The 18,637-nt window shown below is 34.8% G+C and overlaps 4 protein-coding genes across 8 annotated transcripts; 2 read left to right on the top strand and 2 right to left on the bottom strand.

Moving 5' to 3' along the window:
• Positions 1–3,511: 3,511 nt before the first annotated feature.
• LOC136232093 (pentatricopeptide repeat-containing protein At3g13150-like) lies at positions 3,512–4,929 on the top strand. Its single transcript, XM_066021126.1, has one exon. The coding sequence runs from the start codon at positions 3,661–3,663 to the stop codon at positions 4,786–4,788; it is 1,128 nt and encodes a 375-aa protein (XP_065877198.1). The 5' UTR covers positions 3,512–3,660; the 3' UTR covers positions 4,789–4,929.
• A 710-nt stretch (positions 4,930–5,639) lies between these two features.
• LOC136232095 (probable terpene synthase 13) lies at positions 5,640–8,469 on the bottom strand. The gene is made up of 4 exons (XM_066021133.1): positions 8,275–8,469; positions 6,394–6,532; positions 6,057–6,305; positions 5,640–5,989 (listed from the first exon to the last, which is right to left on the bottom strand). The coding sequence occupies exons 1-4, from the start codon at positions 8,328–8,330 to the stop codon at positions 5,699–5,701; spliced, it is 735 nt and encodes a 244-aa protein (XP_065877205.1). The 5' UTR covers positions 8,331–8,469; the 3' UTR covers positions 5,640–5,698.
• Positions 8,470–8,563: 94 nt separating this feature from the next.
• Positions 8,564–14,422, bottom strand: LOC136232096 ((3S,6E)-nerolidol synthase 1-like). Its single transcript, XM_066021134.1, has 7 exons — positions 14,222–14,422; positions 13,839–14,103; positions 13,201–13,585; positions 12,472–12,690; positions 12,156–12,282; positions 11,831–12,091; positions 8,564–11,737 (listed from the first exon to the last, which is right to left on the bottom strand). The coding sequence occupies exons 1-7, from the start codon at positions 14,384–14,386 to the stop codon at positions 11,462–11,464; spliced, it is 1,698 nt and encodes a 565-aa protein (XP_065877206.1). The 5' UTR covers positions 14,387–14,422; the 3' UTR covers positions 8,564–11,461.
• LOC136232094 (F-box protein CPR1-like) lies at positions 11,878–17,504 on the top strand. Of its 5 annotated transcripts, none has more exons than XM_066021131.1 (4): positions 11,878–12,018; positions 12,225–12,338; positions 16,068–16,277; positions 16,377–17,504. In XM_066021131.1, exons 3-4 carry the CDS (start codon positions 16,142–16,144, stop codon positions 17,264–17,266), a joined length of 1,026 nt encoding a protein of 341 aa, XP_065877203.1. In that variant the 5' UTR covers positions 11,878–12,018; positions 12,225–12,338; positions 16,068–16,141; the 3' UTR covers positions 17,267–17,504. The 5 variants fall into 5 exon arrangements, with proteins under 5 accessions (XP_065877203.1, XP_065877202.1, XP_065877204.1 ...); XM_066021130.1 differs by having other exon boundaries at positions 16,374–17,504; XM_066021132.1 differs by having other exon boundaries at positions 16,068–16,281.
• Positions 17,505–18,637: the final 1,133 nt, after the last annotated feature.

Below are 18,637 nucleotides of genomic sequence, written 5' to 3'. Positions count from 1 at the left end.
TGAGGAGGGCAAAATTATCAAAAAAAGTGCGGTAGGTGGAAAATATATTGCGGTATATAGCAGCCCACTAAATCAATGTCATATAGTTTAAACGTGGTAATATAGTAAAATATATTATTTTATCCATATCAATATCTATCATACCAAATATAGAATAATAATTCCTAATTACCTTATTTTTATTCATATTCCAATTTTTTTTATTATTATCCATATCCTATCCTTTGTACTTATTCCTATCCCTTCATCAAATACCAACTTCTATAATTAATATCTATCGACAATAAACAACTGAACTAAATATGCGGTTGCAGCCATAAAACTAGACTATGGAGGTGTTTGGTTGCTGCTTTTCATGCGCATGTTTGCCTTTTCACTTTAAAAGATAGAGTTTTTGGTGTTTGGTTAGAGCATATCAAGTAGAGGTTGTTTCAAAGAGTCCCAAAACTTAACATACCATGCTAAAATATAATATTTTATTAATTTAATCATCCACATCACTCTTGACAATTTTTGTTAAAAAATGTTCCAATAGTAAGCAACTTTAAAAGTTGTCACAATGGCCCCATAAATCATTATTTTATATATAATTTATTTTAATTATAAATATTGTCAACTAATAGTGAAAGAAGATACTCATAAAAATATGCACCAATAGTAATCAAGTAAATCACCAAGTTTGACAACCTTCTTTGACACCCACCATCACTCCAATAGTAGGCACCATTTGAAAGTTGCCAAACCCAGTGCCATATCAGCCGACACTCCTTTAAACACCCTCTATTGGAGATGTTCAGCAACTCTAGTGGTTGGAGGGTTGCACACCATACAACCATTCCACCTCACCAATTTCTAACAACCCTCTCAACAAAACAACTAAAAAAAATCCTCTCTAGTGGTTAGTCACAATCACGGGTCCCACACGTAATATAATATTTAATTTTCATTACTTTTAATCAATTAACCTATTTTATAATAATAATAAAATTCATTAATGAATTAATATTAATTTTATAAAAATCTACCAATATTTAATATTAATCGAATAAATTTATATAATTTATTTAATTGGATTTAAAAATTAATAGGTAAATATAATTTATTTTCTCTGAATTTTAATTGATTTTAGTAATTAACAAAAGTGCATTACATTAAGGAAACATACATTTGAAAAAAACGAACAAGGTAAATGCATTAAATTAAAAGGAAAACATGATTGAAAGAGTAAAATTTTCCGACGTTCAAGTAGTAATGTCGGTGATTCTGAAACGTTCCCAAATGTGCTCAACTAGATCCAATTTTAGTTGACCGTGCATGTTTCTATCGCGGATTTGTAAATCCCTTGCGAGATAAGCAGCAAAATCCGGAACATGCCCATGTTGAATGTCATCAGAAACTATGGGCTCAGAAAATTCCTCAGTTGGAAAGTTTCTTGAGTAAGTGTGCCTCTCATTTTCAACAATCATGTTATGTAATATTACACAAGCATCCATAATGTCGTGGAGTTTTTTTAATGCCAAGTACGTGCTGGTCCACGTACTATTTGCTACGTTTTGAGAATTTAGAACGTAAGAATAATATTGACTGTATTCATCATTGGAATCCATTGTATAAAAATATATTAAGAGTGGAAGATGGTTTTTAGATTGAATGTGATTTTTATGGGTTAAATGAGATGTTTTATAGTATAAATAAAATAGTGAATTACTATACCCAGCCTCAAATTCCCGCCCCTAGCCCCGTGAAAAGACCGAAATACCCTTTAGACAATTTTTAGAATTTTCAAATTCTCTCAAACAACCTAAACTCTCTTTAATCTAATCCGGACTAATTTATCAATAAAAACATGGATCGGTAAAGGAAAGGGACCTATGATATGTATTCCGTTTGATTTTGATGTTTTTTTGGACGTTTTTTGCATCGGATTTTGCTGTTATTCAAAATCGGAATCGGGACATGGGGCGTGTGGAGATCACGCCGTCACCTCTGGTGCGGCGTATGAACATCACGTCGCACCACAGGTGAAGGCGTGATAGCCTCACGCCTCACCATAGGTGACGGCGTGATATTCATACGCCATCACTTGTGGTGCGGCGTGATGTTCATACGCCCTCACAATGGTGACAGCGTGATGCCCATACGCCCGTGTGGCGTATGGGCAATTTTTTTTTAATTTAGTTGAATTTAATTAAATTTTTGTTATTTTTAATTTGTTTAATTTAATTTAACTAAATTTTTATATTGTAAATTTAATTTGTGTAAGTTTAGTTGTTGTAAATTTTATTTTGTTTAACTAAATTTTTATTTTGCTAATTTATTTTGTTAATTTTAGTTAATATTTATTTATTAACTTATATTATTGTTACGGGTTTTAATTAAACTTGTATGTTATTTACAGGTTTTAATTAAAATTGTGTAGTTTGAACACGTAACATGTATTTACGGGTTTAATTGAATAGCGGACTAATTTTTTTGCCCTCCCGACACGCGGGCGTGTGCCTATTATGCCCCACCGTGAGGTCGGGCGTGTCGCTATCACGCCTCACTGTGTGGTCGGACGTGATGGCCACACGCCACACCGTGTGGTCGGGCGTGATAGCTACACGCCTGACAATAAGGTGAGGCGTGTGGCTATCACGCCCGACCACACGGTGAGGTGTGATAGCCACACGCCCGTGTGTCGGAAAGGCAAAAAAAAGAGGCTTTTTCCACCCAAAACCAATGAAAGGGCATTTTCGTCCTTTCACGGGGCTAGGGGTGGGAATTTGTGGCTAAGTATAACAACACTAATATCAAATTATGTATAAAAAAAATTTAAATTCAAAATATTACCGTTCTGTTATATATATATATGAAACCTGAAAAAAACAAAATAATATACTATTAAATTGGTTGATCAACCAATTTTGAATATAGTATTAAATTGGTTGACAACCAATTTTCAATTAAAATATAGCAACATGTGCTATTGGAGGTTTCGGCCACTTTCTTTTTCGTTTCAAAGTTTAACGCGTCAATTTATAGATTTGATACCCACGCTCCTACTTTTTCTTTCATAGCTCATGTAAGTGTATCACAATTCCATTTTTTGTTCTTTATATGTGATGAATCATTTTTTTTCCAAACAGGTCGCTGGATTGAGCGACCTGCTAGGATTTGGGGAGTTTCCAGCCTTCCCCTCTACTGATTGGAGACTCCTTGAAAATTACAAAGTGGTCCAAAATAGAACCTCAGTGACATCGTGTTTGCTTTTACACCTGAAAAGTAGTCTGTTACAAAAGTACAAATCCATGCTTATTACAAAAGCACAAATCTATGTTTTTTTTGGAAGAACAGTCTTTTTCCAACAGCAAATAATAAACAACAACAGCAAACTATGAGTAAAACGAACAAGCTCTGTATTAATAGAAAGAGTTGATTTAAAAAAAAAAAAAAATCTAAATGGTTTCGCGTTTTTATTTAAAAAATATTTACTTGGAAATATCTCTCAATTTTAAGAGTGTCAAGTCATTTGTTTTAATTTTGCTTGCAGGGCAAACCGGCGAAATTAACCTAAAAAATGAGTAGCTGCCAAGTTGTGCCAATAACTTACGAGGCTTAAATCCTTCTTCCCACTACTAGGTAAGATGTTAGCAGCCAGAAAAAGGGCAACTGAAAACAATGACCTCCCTCTGCTACCGTCTTCATACCCTCTTCAATGTTCGCGGCACCGCCGCCAGCCCCTCCGTTACGAAATGCCACAAGCTTCAGAAAATGGTGGACGAATTCAAGAAATCCTCCCAGTCCCCTGAGTTTCGTGCCCTCAAGCATAAAGACTATTTCTTAGTTGTTCGTCGCCTTAAAGCTGCCAATCAGTTATCCATGGTGGAAGACATCGTTGAGCATCAAAAGAAGTTCGAAGATATCACCAATGAACAATTCACCACTCGCCTCATCTTGCTTTATGGCAGAGCTGGCATGTTTGAGCACGCTCACAAGCTGTTCGACGAAATGACTGAGTTAAAGTGCGAGCGTACTGTGCGCTCTTTTAATGCGCTATTGTCTGCTTGCATTGATGCAGGCAAGTATGACAAACTTGAGGAGATTCTCAGGGATTTTCCGGATAAATTGGGGATTACCCCTGATGTGATTTCGTTTAACACTCTCATCAAGGGTTATTTTGAAATGGGTAAGCAAGATTCTGCTTTATTAGTGCTTGATGAGATGGAAAAGAGGGGTATGGAGCCGGATTTGATTACATTTAACACTCTTTTAAATGGGTTTTATGGGGGTGGAAATTTAGAGCAAGGAGAAGAAATATGGGGTTTGATGGAGAGCAAGAACATTGTTCCAAATGTTAGAAGTTATAATTCGAGGTTAAGAGGATTGGTGTCACAGAAAAGAATGACAGAAGCAGTTGAATTGTTTGGTGAAATGGAGGAGAAAGGAGTTCAACCAGATGTTATCAGTTTCAATGCTGTAATTACAGGGTTCTGTGTTGATGATGATGTGGAGAAAGTTTATTATTGGTATTTGAAACTAAGAGGATCTGGTTATATCCCGGATAGGGTGACTTATGTGACGCTCATCCCATTTTTTTGCCGGAAGGATGATTTTAGCACGGCTCATGAGTTGTGTATTGAGATCATTAATCAAGGTTTGCCTGTGAGATCAACCTTGTTCCAGCCTGTGGTGAATGGTTTAGTTAAGCAGTCAAAGGTTGAAGAAGCAAAGGAGCTTGTGGAATTGGGGAAATCAAATAACCATCTCTCTTTTAAATTAAGTATGCCTTTTGGATATTTAGAGTAGTCTTCTGCTTCTTGTTTTAAAATATTGGAACTTTTTTTTACTATTTTTTGCTGACTTTATTGAACATTTGTGACTATGAATGTAATAATATTGGCATATGTCCTTATCTTGATTATCTAGTAGAACTGAAAAGTTAAGTTACTTCAAAAGGCTGATATCTCCTTTTCCTCTGTCTTTCTTCCCATTGTTTTTTGGCACATGTTTTTCTCAATAAAAAAAAAAAGAAAATAAAACAGAAACGTTTCTCATATGGAATTTTGATCCTCCTCCCTTGAATAATATTTGGTCAACCTTGGCTCTCTTGTTGTTCGTCATGTGTTTATTCACCCGTGTTAGAACTAGTACTGTGCCATTCTGGGATACTTGTTCTCATGAATTTGTTGGTCAATAACATTATTGTGGTGGTTGTCAAGACATTTTCAAACTTGGCTATCTTGATTTTCGTTATGTGTTTATTCATCCGTCTTAGAACTAGTGCTGTACCATTCTGGAATACTTTCTCATGAATTTTTTGGTCATTCTGTGATGATTGGTGGATATGTTTTCACTAACGTTATTGTGGTGGTTGTCAAGAAATTTTCAAACTGCATTTTACAGCAGGAAGCCAGGGACCACATTGATTCAAACATGGTGACTTGAAATGACAGGTATTTCCCATTGTGAATGATGTTGTAATACTTCTCAAAAGATAGTCATTTGAAAGGAAATGTTTGTTTAATTTAATTTGATTCATTAGTTTCGATATTTCTGTAAAAAAGAAAGTTGTTCAACAATTACTATAGATTATAGGTCTTTATTCCTGAGCGTGATATTTGGTATATGAAATGTGCAATTCGATTCTGCTTATGGAAGTAAAACATAATGGCCTTATTCTAGAGAAATGAAATTATTGGTTTATCCCCGAGCTAATTTACTTTGAAACTTTTTGGTGCACAAAGGAGTTCATAACCTCCTCGAGAAGAGGAAGGCTGCAATTTTCATCATAACTATACATTATAGGAACCATTCTTGCAATATTAAGACAAGCTTTTGCAAGAGTTGGTGAAAATGGATTGTGAAACAGGCAGTCCTGGTTGAGCTGTTTCCATGTGTCTGAAATCATATGAAGAACATACTTTCTTGCGGTTTCTCGAGAAGATTCTTGATGTTCCTTCATGTAATACTCTACATATGATCCATCGTGGCCTTCCTGATTCTCATCCTGCACATTATTTTCTCTTTTTAAATTCAATGTTTTATTTCTTTTTGTATGTGAAGTATGATGTTACCTTGGCAGATCCCAAGTCATCCCATAGCCGAAGAATCTTGGATGTGGTGCGCATAATGCCAGGATTCCCTTCAATGAGTTCAACATTTTCCTTGTTTATACCTTCACCCACAAGAAAGAAAAGGTGAACTAGAACAACATGAACACCTGTACTCACTATCCCATTCTCCAAGTACTCCTCGGCCCTTGGTAAGTTACTAGTAAAAAACCATCTTGCTTCAACTAAAAATGCATTGCACAAATTTCCCCACTGCATCGTTAATTAAGATTAGTTAAAATTCTGTTGAGGAATATATTTTGTTGACCATTTAGCATTAAATTTGATGCAAATTTATCACCGATTTTCGTAGGGAAACAATGGGATTCCAACCATGCTGTTCATAAACCCTGTTGCTGACTTCATTTGTGATCTTGTCAAGAGCCTGGAAGCATATCCGCATGTAGTCTGGAAGCTGTTCAATGGAAGCAATGTCCCATCTATATGAACAAAATCATTTGCTTATCAGCTATATATGGTGGATAGAATGCATGGGTAAGTTAATCAACTCTATCAGCTTGAGCTTTTAGCTAAAACGGTTCCATGACATGGTATCAGACCAAGTGGTCCAGGGTTCGATTCATGGTAATATGGGCCTGTGTGTTGTCACGCTTCAACCCCAAGTGTGCTTTCGCGTGTGGGGGTGTGTCAGCATGACAAGGACATACCATGTACATTATGCAGTTATATGTATATATAAACACATTTGATTAAATAGATATCAAATTCCTTATCATCTACCTTAAACCACCTGATTGGGTATTGAATATGCCAAAACGTCCTTCATAAGTCCAATTGTACAATTTGCCCCCACAATTCTAATAACATTAATAAGAATCCTTCACAAGTCCATTTATGTCTAGAGGATGTACAATTTGGCCCCACAATTCTTCAATGAAAAGAACAAAACAAATCCAGACAAGACAAGACAGTACTAGGGAATATATACAAAGTGTCTGTTAGTCCCTCAACTTGCTTAAAGTTGAATGATTAACTCCCTAAATTCATGTGACAACACGAGAAAATTTTAACAAATTAAAATGTATAGATTAATATGTTTTAACCTATTAAACTAGTCATCTCACACAAATATGTTAATGTTTTAAAGTTTTTTTTTTTTTAATTATCTATTTTTGTATATGCAAATGCAAAACTACCTTAGTTATATAAGTAAAAAAACTTGTACTTTTGGTTTTCAAATTTGATTAACATATTTGTAATGAAATTTGTATAATATATGTATATATAGATATCTCTGTAGAATAAAGTGCAAAAATACCTCTAACATTGACGGACATGAGCAATTTTACCTCTAATATCTAAAATGGTGCAATTTTACCCTAATGTTGGTAAGTTGATAAGTTGAGTCAATTTCAAACATCATTATAAAACACAAATATTTTGTTTATTATTCTGCACCGGTTGCTAAAAAAGATTTCACATTTTTTGTGATTTAATAATAGAATTAAACATAAATATTTTTAAATGCGGACGAAATATTTGATTTTTTTTTTGTCAAATTCATACAAAATACAATATAAATTTTTTAAATTTTTTTCATGTCGAACTCTGCAACTTCTTGTAAATCACTCATCCACTGATTTTCCTCTTGCAAATTTAAACAGCTAATTAAGGAGTTTTTGGCCATTAAATTCGGTAGGCTTTTATAGTATGGATGCTTCAGTGAATTCTGTACTGCTTTAGCTTGATTATAGTCAAGACTATTTGTTACCATTAATGAACTTAGAAGTTCATAACTATACTCTCCAGCTTCATCAAGTAAATCTTCATCTTCTACACTCAACTGAGAAGCTTCATATAAACCTATTAATCCCTTTATGTCATAACTCAGTTTTTCCTTAAATTTCCTCTCCTGAAACTTGTCAAAACCCCCTGCATATTGGCAAATGCTTTAGCAGACCAAAACCAGATTTTGTGTATCAGAATTATGAAATGTTCATGTCTATGTATATGATGTTAGTTAGAGATAATAAAATTGTTTTCGATTTTATAGCATTAAGCTCTTAGGTTGACTGCTTTTTTTAGATGGTATGAGAGCATCTTATACCAAACATGTCTAGATTTCGAATTTTGATACAGTGAATGAAAATTTTAGCTCAGAGATAGGATGAATTTGTGCTTGTTCACACTTGTTGTGATGTTGAGTGATTCTTAGACTGACCTTAGGCACATAGTAGCCTTCTTGTCGTAATAGTCGAAAGCTAACAGCAATCTCATGGAGATTATTTTGATCGTGATTAGTACGTGTACTGTAATGTCTTAGTAAAATTGCATGAATCTCATCTTGGAAATGATATTCAATCCAAGATGTTGACTAGCATCAATCATGGCTAGACCCTTAACTACATCTTCCTCTCCTTATTTGTGTAGCATATCCTTTATCTTCTATATTTTCCTCTCATGTTCAATCTGAATATCATCAACCTGCAAACGAAGTAAAGAAGTTGGTTTTCCATGCAAGTTTAATATGGATTAATTGATCAGTAAGAGAGGAGGGGAAAAAAGGGAATTAGTATTGCAATTGCAGGCAATCGCTAAAGAGAACTATATATAGAATATGCCAAGGAAGGTAGTTGTTGCCTACGAGAGATCTAGGATTCACTGACAGGGAAGCTCCTACATGGCTCAATGCTTCCTTTTCTGCAGTCAGAGATCCGTTATTACAATTTAAGTCCTACTTTATGTTTAACAACTATAGTCCTTTCATCATTTTATTACTAATAACAATACTTCTAATTTTGGGGGAAAATGATTTGGTTTTGCATTTTGAAATTTTGGACTGTAATTTTTTTAACAAAAGGATGTTGTAATACTTTTCAAAAGATAGTCATTTGAAAGGAAATGTTTCGTTTAATTTGATTCATTAGTTTTGATATTTATGTAAAAAAGAAAGTTGCTCAACAATTAATTATGCCACCGAATTTATACTTCCAATAGATAGATATATATATAGCTTTAATTGTTTGATGAACTGTAGGATTCCTCATCCCTTAAATACTCGCTAGATAATTAGATGTTGATCAAGGATTGATAAAAGTTTCTGCTAGTGTAAAATATAGATTACAGGTGTTTCTTTTTGAGCATGGCATTTGGTGTATGAAATGTGCAATTTAATTCTGCTTATGGAAGTAAAACATAACGGCCTTATTCTAGAGAAAAGAAATTATTAAGTGGTGGAAATTGCAAGGGGAGAATAAAAAATTTGTGGATGAGATGACCAAAAAAGATGTTTGGACTTGTAATATGGATTTAGATATAGATTCGATATGGACTCAGATGGAGCATAGTATAAGGGAAGTAGCGAAGGAAGTTTTAGGGGAATCTAAAGGTAGCATGCCACCGGGTAAGGACACATCTTGGTGGACAGAAGAAGTACGACAAGCAGTAAAGAGTAAGCGAGAATCCTATAAAATATTGGGGAAATGTAGGAGTGACGAGAACTGCGAAAAATACAAAGAGGCTAAAAGGGAAGTAAAGAAGGTCATACGAGATGCTAGAGCAAAGGTGAATCGGGATCTGTATACAAGATTGGATACGAAAGAAGGGGAAAGAGACATATATAGAATTGCTCGAATGAGAGATAGGAAGACGCGAGATCTCGGAAAAGTTAAATGTGTGAAGGATGTGGACCAGAAAGTCCTAGTTGGAGATAAGGATATCAAGGAACGATGGAGGTCCTATTTTGATGACTTATTTAATGGAGATCGCAGACAAGATGTTGGAGATATAAGTATCCATCACGACATGATAAATCATGAATGCCTGCTGAGAATTCAAAAGGGTGAAGTCAAAATGGCATTAAGTAAGATGAAGTTGAAGAAAGCAGATGGCATCCCTATTGAGATTTGGAGATGTTTGGGAGAAAGAGGAATCGAATGGTTGACGACGTTCTTCAATAAAATTTGGAGAAACAATAAGATGCCATCAGAATGGAGGAAAAGTATCTTAATCCCTTTGTATAAGAACAAAGGCGATGTCCAAGATTGTGCCAACTATCGGGGAATCAAATTAATGAGTCACACTATGGAACTTTGGGAGCGAGTGATCGAACAAAGGCTAAGGAGGATGGTGAAGATCTCGGAAAACCAGTTTGGTTTTATGCCGGAAAGATCAACTATGGAAGCCATCCATCTAATGAGACAATTAATGGAGCACTATCGAAATAAGAAGAAAGACTTGCATATGGTTTTCATTGACTTGGAGAAAGCATATGATAAGGTACCAAGGGAAGTACTTTGGTGGGCCTTGATAAGGAAAGGCATTTCGCGGAAATATATTGACATCATAAAGGACATGTATGAGGGAGCATGCACGAGTGTACGTACTAGTGTTGGGAAGACTGAAGAGTTTCCTATTACGATTGGAGTGCATCAAGGTTCCGCACTAAGCCCATTTCTTTTTGCCATCGTTATGGATGAACTAACAAGTTCACTTCAAGATGGTATACCATGGTGCATGCTGTTTGCAGATGATATTGTGTTGGTTGATGAGACGAAAGAAGGAGTGGAGAGGAAGTTGGAACTATGGAGACAAAACTCTAGAATCTAGAGGCTTTAAGTTGAGCCGAAGTAAGACAGAATATTTGGAGTGTAAGTTTAGCGGCCATAGGAGAAGGGAGGCAGGGACAATCACCCTAGATGGGAGAGTTGTTCAGGCCTTAGATTGCTTCCGGTATTTAGGATCTATTATCCAAACGGATGGAGAAGTAGATGGAGATGTTGCTCATAGGATTAAAGCTGGTTGGTCGAAGTGGAAGAGTGCTACGGGTTTCCTTTGTGACCCCGGCATGCCTAATAGATTGAAGGGAAAATTCTACCGGACGGCAATTAGACCAGCATTGTTATATGGTACGGAGTGTTGGGCAGTGAAACACTGCCACATCCATAAGATGTCGGTGGCGGAGATGCGTATGCTGAGATGGATGTGTGGTCATACGAGAAAGGATCGGGTGAGTAATGAAAAAATTAGGACAAAAGCAGGGGTCACATCTATTGAGAATAAAATGAGAGAAAACCGACTAAGGTGGTTTGGCCATGTGAGACGTAGAGCGCTTGATGCGCCGGTTAGGAGAACCGAAGAGTGGCAAAGGGATGTAGTGGTGAGGGGTAGGGGAAGACCTAAGCAAACTTGGAGGAGGGTGATCGAGAGTGATATGAGTTTACTGGGAATTGAGGAAAATATGGTAGTGGATAGGACGGAGTGGAGGGAGCGAATTTGTGTCGCTGACACGACTTGATTTGACGGTTTTATATGATGGTTCATGTTAGCCGACCCCGAATCATTTCGGGACTAAGGCTTTGTTGTTGTTGTTGTTGTTGTATCCGTGAGCTAATCTACTTTGAAACTTTTTAGTGCACGAAGGAGTTCATAACCTCCTCAAGAAGAGGAAGGCTGCAATTTTCATCATAACTATACATTGAAGGAACCATTCTTGCAACATTAAGACAAGCCTTTGTAAGTGTTGGTGAAAATGGATTGTGAAACAGGCAGTCATGGTTAAGCTGTTTCCATGTGTCTGAAATCATTTGAAGGACATGCTTTGTTGCGTTTTCTCGTGAAGATTCTTGATGTTCCTTCATGTAATACTCTACATATGATCCATCGTTGCCTTCCTGATTCTCATCCTGCACATTATTTTCTGTTTTAAATTTAATGTTTGATTTCTTTTTGTCTATGTTGGAAGATAAAAAGAGTGACCATGTGAAGTGTGATGTTACCTTGGCAGATCCAAAGTCATCCCATAGCCGAAGAATCTTGGATGTGGAGCGCATAATGCCAGGATTCCCTTCAATGAGTTCAACATTTTCCTTGTTTATACCTTCACCCACAAGAAAGAAAAGGTGAACTAGAACAACATGAACACCTGTACTCACTATCCCATTCTCCAAGTACTCCTCGGCCCTTGGTAAGTTACTAGTAGAAAACCATCTTGCTTCAACTAAAAATGCATGGCACAAACTTCCCCACTGCATCGATAATCAAGATTAGTTAAAATTCTGTTGAGGAATATATTTTGTTGGATATTTAGCATTAGATTTGAATATATTTTGTTGGATTCCAACCAATTTGTTCATAAACCATGTTGCTGACTTCATTTGTGATCTTGTCAAGAGCCTGGAAGCATATCCGCATGTAGTCTGGAAGCTGTTCAATGGAAGCAATGTCCCATCTATATGAACAAAATCATTTGCTTATCAGCTATATATGGTGGAATAGAATGCATCGGTAAGTTAATCAATTCTATATCTTTGATTTTCTAAAATTGTTGATGATATTGTATTATTTTCCTAATTAACTTTATGGTCGATTGATTTAATCCAAACTTAGTTATAATGGAATTGTTGAGCAAATTAGTTACCTGTCTATGACACTTGTGAAAAAAGTGAGGTCCTGTAGAGTACCACGAACATCAAAAATATCGTCTAAAATGTAGACAAGAGAGATGGGTTTTATGAGTTCAACTCTTTGCCGAGACAATGATGGATCCGTAAGGGCTGTGATGGACCACATGAACCATTTAAGAGGTTGATCTCTTGCAAATTTCAGTTCCTTGGATAACCCCACATCTTTCCACCACCTAGAATTTTCACAAATAATTATAGAATCAATGCCTTTTTTAATTAGTACCAGAATACTGAATTCGATGGTTGTCAGCTATTAATATGAAGTGGACCTTAACTATCAGCTTGAGCTTTTAGCTAAAGCGGTTCCATGACATGGTATCAGAGCACTTGTGATCAAGTGGTCCAGGGTTCGATTCCTGGCAGCCCCATTTGTTGAGTTATTTGCAGGACATGGTAATTTGGGCCTGTGTTGTGCACGTTCAAGCCCAGTGGGATTAGATAGTTTGGATTCTGTTATGTTTATTTTAAGGTGAATATAAGAGTTGGATAAATTTAAACCATTTAGTTCGTACTGAGTGATTAGACACTCAGTTTAAAAATAAATAGCTGAGCTCAACATGACATTTGTGTCTGAATGGAATGGTGGATATTAGATGATCCAAATGATATACTTTGTCTAAGTCAAACAGTACTAGAAAGAGAGAATTGCAGGAATTGACAAGGACTAAATATTAATGACTCACTCTGAAACCTGAGCCTTTTCTTCTTGATGTTGCAATTGGACAATCTGGAATTCGAAGTCTGCAACTTCTTGTAAATCATTTATCCACTGATTTCCCTCTTGCAATTTGAAATAGCTAATTAAGGAGCTTTTGGCCATGAAATTCGGCAGGCTTTTATAGTATGGATCCTTCAGTAAATTCTCTACTGCTTTAGCTTGATTGCGGTCGAGATTATTTGTCACCATTAATGAATTTAGAAGTCCATAACTATACTCACCAGCTTCATCAAGTAAATATTCATCTTCTCTACTCAACTGGGAAGCTTCATATAAACCCATTAATCCCTTTATGTCGCAACTCAGTTTTTCCTTAAATTTTCCCTCCTCCTGAAACTTGTCAAAAACCCCTGCAATATTGGCAAATACTTTATCTGTCATTGAGGTCGTCTAGGGTCGGGTGTGACATAATCAGACTCAAAACCAGATTGTTTGGTATCAGAATTCAGAAATGTCATATCTATGTCGTTAATTGGAGATAATAAAACTGTTTCTCAATAAGAATCAAAGTGTTATGACAAATTTGTTTCATTTCTGCTAGTTGGAGAACAATGGATCTAATTAACCCCACTTAAAGTGCGGTTGAGTGTTTCTTTGACTGACCTGTAGGCACAAAGTAGCCTTCTTGTCGTAAGAGTCGAAAGCGAAGTGCAACCTCATGGAGATTATTTTGATCATGATTAGTAGGTGTAGTGTAATGTCTTAGTAAAATTGCATGAATCTCATCTTGGAAACGATATTCAATGCCAAGACGTTGAATAGCATCAATCATGGCTAGTCCCTTAACTGCATCTTCTTCTCCCTCTTTGTGTAGCATATCCATTATCATTTGTATTTTCCTCTCATGTTCAATCTGAATATCATCATCCTGCAAACCAAGTAAAGTTAGTTAGTGCTTAGTATTTCGAATCTTCTTAAAACCAGATACTCAGAACTCTTTTAGAAGCACATGGAAAAGAAATGATATTAGAATCTTCAATACCAACCAGTTTAATGGGATTGTTTGTTTCATTCAATGGAGTAGAACTCGAAGAATGATTTTCGGAAATGCTTCGTGTTCGAGTGAGGTCAGTAGGCCTCAGATGAATGAAACTGAACACAGATTTGATAATGGTGAGGAGAGTAGGCCTGAAGCCATTGGAAGTAGACATGATTTTCTCAAGTTTGATGTGTGTTAAGTGTATTAGGTAAAGTGAAGTAGTCTTGCAATTGCAAGCAATGTTAAAGAGGACTATATATAGAATAGGATAAGGTATTTGAGTTAAAGAGGATTATCATTATGATTATGATTATGATTATCATTATCATCTTGTAAGTACTGTTGAGTTAGATTCATGCATTCAGTTATTCATAATGCATATATGCTTGATTTCCTATAATTGTTATATACTTCTTAAAGTTGATTGTTTATTATTATTATTATTATTATTATCTTTTTCTTATAAGAAACACAACTTCATTAAATAGAAGAAAGATTATATTTATCAACCAAAATGAAATTAGCTAAAAAATAAGGAACTTCTTGAATCAAAGTAGTCGGCCACGGAAGTGAAACACCCCAACCGTCAACTTCATCTGTTCCAATAGACTTGGGCAGTTTCATTTTGTTTATTTTATTTTTTTTTTTATCATTTTGTCTGTTTGTTCCATTTTTTGGAACTATTTTTTACCTTTTAATTTTAAACGGAAAATAAAAAGTGTTTGGTAAAATATTGAAACAACTGTTTTTAATAGAGAAATATTACCTATTAAACAGCTAACAGCAATAGCAAATAGTAAATTGGAACAGATGAACTAAACAGACTCTTAGGTGTTGTTTGATAAAATTGAAAATTAAGTGCTGGAAAAATAAGTACTAAATGAAAGTCAATGTTTACAGAGAGAACTTTAAAAATGATGATTTTTGAAAAATAAAAAATGTGGTTCTATATGATACTGAACAACTTTAATTCTTTAAAATTTTCGTTTTGAGGTCTTTATCGGTTTTAACAAAAAAAGCCCTAAATGTGTCGGTTTACAAAAACGTGAAATCACATGACATTTATTTGAAATTAATCATAGAATTAGGAAACCGAACCGAATCAATTCGTTTTTTATTTCTTAGAATTTTGGTTTGGAATGAGTTATAGTTTTAATTCTATTTTGGTATATATAAAAAAAAATCGAACCCAACTAAATATTATATCCATTCATCACTCCTTTATATCAAAAAGAAATTGTAATAATCTTTACTATTTCCTTGATATGTATAACATTAAGTTTGCAAATCAACCAAACCAAATATTTATTTTTGTATTCCTCTCTAAAATTAATTTTAAAACAGTTTTTTAGAATAGAAAAACAAATGTTATGAAAAATTCAATTACAATGATACGGTTATGAATAAATTGATGAATGTCCATAAATATAAATATAACCATTGTAACTCCTCATTCTTTAATGTTGTAACTCTTCATTCTTTATGAATAAATTGATGGATGTCCATAAATATAACCATTGTAACTCCTCATTCTTTAATGTTTTAACTCCTCATTACAACATTAAAGGATGAGGTGTTATAATAGTTATGCTTATGGACATCCATCAATTTATTTATAACAGATACATTATTTAAATGTAGTATGGTAAATTGTTTATATAATATAATATATTTTCATAAATGAAATGTTGGATTATTTTAATTTTTATAAAAGTTATTGATTTAAATATTAATTAATCTGATGTATTAATAACAGCATAGACATTCTTCAAAAAAAAAAAAAAAAAAAAAATTACAGCATCCTTATTAGGAAAAGTCCATTCATATTCAACAGTTTTGAAATTTTGCTCCAGTATAAAAAGCGTGGGTATCTTTGAGTAGGGTCTCAAATCATCACTATTACAACAAATCACTGTGACCGACGGCGATGGCGCAACTCTATCAAGACTTAATTATTGAAATCTTGCTGTGGTTGCCAGTGAAGTCTGTTCTGCGTTACAGATGTCTTTCGAAATCGTTACATGCAGTCATCGACAGCCCTAAGTTTATCAATTGGCATCTCAGTAGGTCTTCTCAAAACTTCAATCTTCGTAAATTGATTTTCCCTGAGCGTTCGACTAAAAAATTTCTTGTTTGTGATGTGAATATTGATTTTGAAGAAGACATTATATGGCTTGAAAATCCAGTCTCATCCTCACTGAAGGAAGTCTTTGGTTATTGTAACGGTTTGGTTCTCTTGAATCGTTCAGTGTCTCAACGTAAATTCGGATTTGATCTATGGAATCCATCCACTCGCCAATATAGGGAAGTTCCTGGTTACCCTTTCAAAGTCACACCTAAAGTCCGAATCATTGGCTCGGGTTTGGGCTATGATGTGTCTAGTGACGACTACAAGGCTCTTTTTATGGTATGTGTTGAGCGAAAAGGTCAATTAGAAGTTCAAGTTTGGATTTGTAGGTTGAAATCAACTATTTGGAAAAGGGCTCAGAATCTTCCTTACCTCGCGTACAAAATTGATAGCGATCAAGGTTCTCCTGGAATTGGTTACTTTTCAGATGGTAGTGTGCACTGGTTATGCACACTTTTCTGTAGCAACAGATGGAAATCAGAGATTGTGGGATTTGATGTGCAAAAAGAGACGTTCTCTCTAGTCTCTCAACCTGTTTGCTCAATCGACTCTGTGAAAGGAGTTGAAACGAAATTACATGTTTTAGAAGGGTGTCTTTGCATTAGCTATGTCTGTAGCTCTTGGAACAATGGAGTTAATCAGGCTGATTTATATATGAGGAAGAAGGATGGAGTTGATCAGTATACTTGGACAAAATTATTCTCTGTGATGGAACCCTTGTTTTTTTACACATGGTTTGACAATCTAAAGGTTTTGGGATATTCGAAACGAGGAGATAAGATTCTGCTTGATCTTGGTATGGATTATATGCTTTCGTATGATCTTGAAGAGAAACGTTTTAGGAAGGTGGAAATAGACCAGAGTTCTAATTGGGATAGTCCAATTCTTGGTCTCCTAGTTGAAAGTCTTGTGTTGTGTCTGTAGGTGGTGGAGCAAAAAACCAAAAGTAATCAGTTTTTTCTATTAGATTAGACTGCCTTTTTATTTTTCTTTCTTGTCTTAGTAGAAGTAGCAAGACATTAATGTTTATTTTGCTGAATTTCTGATGATGGATTTCCATTGATATATAGTGGCAGAAGGAACAACTTTTTATGTTAATCTAAATGTGTGATGTCTACAGTTTTGTTAGAATTTTAGAGCTATATTCAAGGATTATTAGTTGATTTTGCAGCCCCTAAGACTTTATCAGTTAAATTGGTCAAGATTTTGGATTCTCCATCCGCAGAACTCACTGAATGAGAGGCAGTAGAGCTGGTGGCATATTCTGCACTTTCATTGCGTATGTCTTTAATAAGGATTGATAATGGTCCAAAGTTTAATATTCCACTATTTTATGCTTTACATATGACTGATTTGGTTGCTAATTTAGAGGTGAAGTATGTCTTTTATAATAGGAATTGACTAGTTTGGATAATGTTTTTAATCTCCTTATGCCAAGTTTACATCAGATCTTAAGTTCTTAATTTATAGAAAGCCTAGCCTATTTAGCAGCTGAATTATATGCGTTCATGTCTTTGTTTCCAAATAGAATATATGAGAACATAATGAACTAATACAATGTAGGACTAGTTATGAACTTGACATTATATCGGATCTTAAACATTGACTTAGTTCTTTATATATTGCCTGTTTAGCAGCTGATTATCTGTCTATGTTAATGTCTCAGTTTCCAAATAGAATATTATAGAACATAATTAACTAATACAATTACTTGTGCAACTTGATATATTTCTAAAGCATCGATTTTTATGTCATAGTTGAGGAATTATTTGGATCAAAATGTTGGTCTACTTAATTTAAGGTTACATCTATTCTGCTTTGTAACTGATTCTTGTTGAAGGACTGGGAATTCTTCAAAAGTACTTTATATGGTCTAAAATGCATCTTTTTGTATTCAATATATTTCTTATATTAAAGTAGGTGAGCAGTAAATGTAATCTTATGTAAAAGCTAATTATGTTGGGAGTCACGACACAGTTTCTGCTTAAGTGTACATCAGTATATCCTTTTGTACAAATGATTCACATCTTAAGGGTTACTTTACTTATGAAGACATTTGTACCTTGAATTAATGTCATCCATGGGCTGAAATCTAGATGGAAATGAAGCTCTATTTCATACCATCTTCCCTTCTTTGCTGCCATTTTCAGTTTCGATTTCGATTTCTGAAACTAATTGAGGATATGGTTATATATATATATATATATATATATATATATATATATATGATATTTGGATCATTTTAGGTTTGTCTGCTGACTGATAGTGTATTGAACACCATTATGAATTCCTAAG

The sequence above is a fragment of the Euphorbia lathyris genome, chromosome 6 (genome assembly GCF_963576675.1).
Source record: "Euphorbia lathyris chromosome 6, ddEupLath1.1, whole genome shotgun sequence".
NCBI lineage: Eukaryota > Viridiplantae > Streptophyta > Magnoliopsida > Malpighiales > Euphorbiaceae > Euphorbia > Euphorbia lathyris.
The sequence above is the reverse complement of the archived record's forward strand: the minus strand, read 5'-3'. Positions and strand labels throughout refer to the sequence as shown.

Bases quoted from the DNA above. Each gene is read 5' to 3' on its own strand.
- LOC136232093 (XM_066021126.1), top strand. From the start codon at position 3,661: ATGACCTCCCTCTGCTACCGTCTTCATACCCTCTTCAATGTTCGCGGC.
- LOC136232095 (XM_066021133.1), bottom strand. From the start codon at position 8,330: ATGAGATTGCTGTTAGCTTTCGACTATTACGACAAGAAGGCTACTATG. The intron at 6,306-6,393 runs GTGATAAATTTG...TTAACGATGCAG, and splicing joins TTGTTTCCCTACGAAAATCG to TGGGGAAATTTGTGCAATGC. The intron at 5,990-6,056 runs GTAACATCATAC...AATAATGTGCAG, and splicing joins ATGACTTGGGATCTGCCAAG to GATGAGAATCAGGAAGGCCA.
- LOC136232096 (XM_066021134.1), bottom strand. From the start codon at position 14,386: ATGTCTACTTCCAATGGCTTCAGGCCTACTCTCCTCACCATTATCAAA. The intron at 14,104-14,221 runs GTTGGTATTGAA...CTTGGTTTGCAG, and splicing joins CAAACAATCCCATTAAACTG to GATGATGATATTCAGATTGA. The intron at 11,738-11,830 runs GTAACATCACAC...AATAATGTGCAG, and splicing joins ATGACTTTGGATCTGCCAAG to GATGAGAATCAGGAAGGCAA.
- LOC136232094 (XM_066021129.1), top strand. From the start codon at position 16,142: ATGGCGCAACTCTATCAAGACTTAATTATTGAAATCTTGCTGTGGTTG.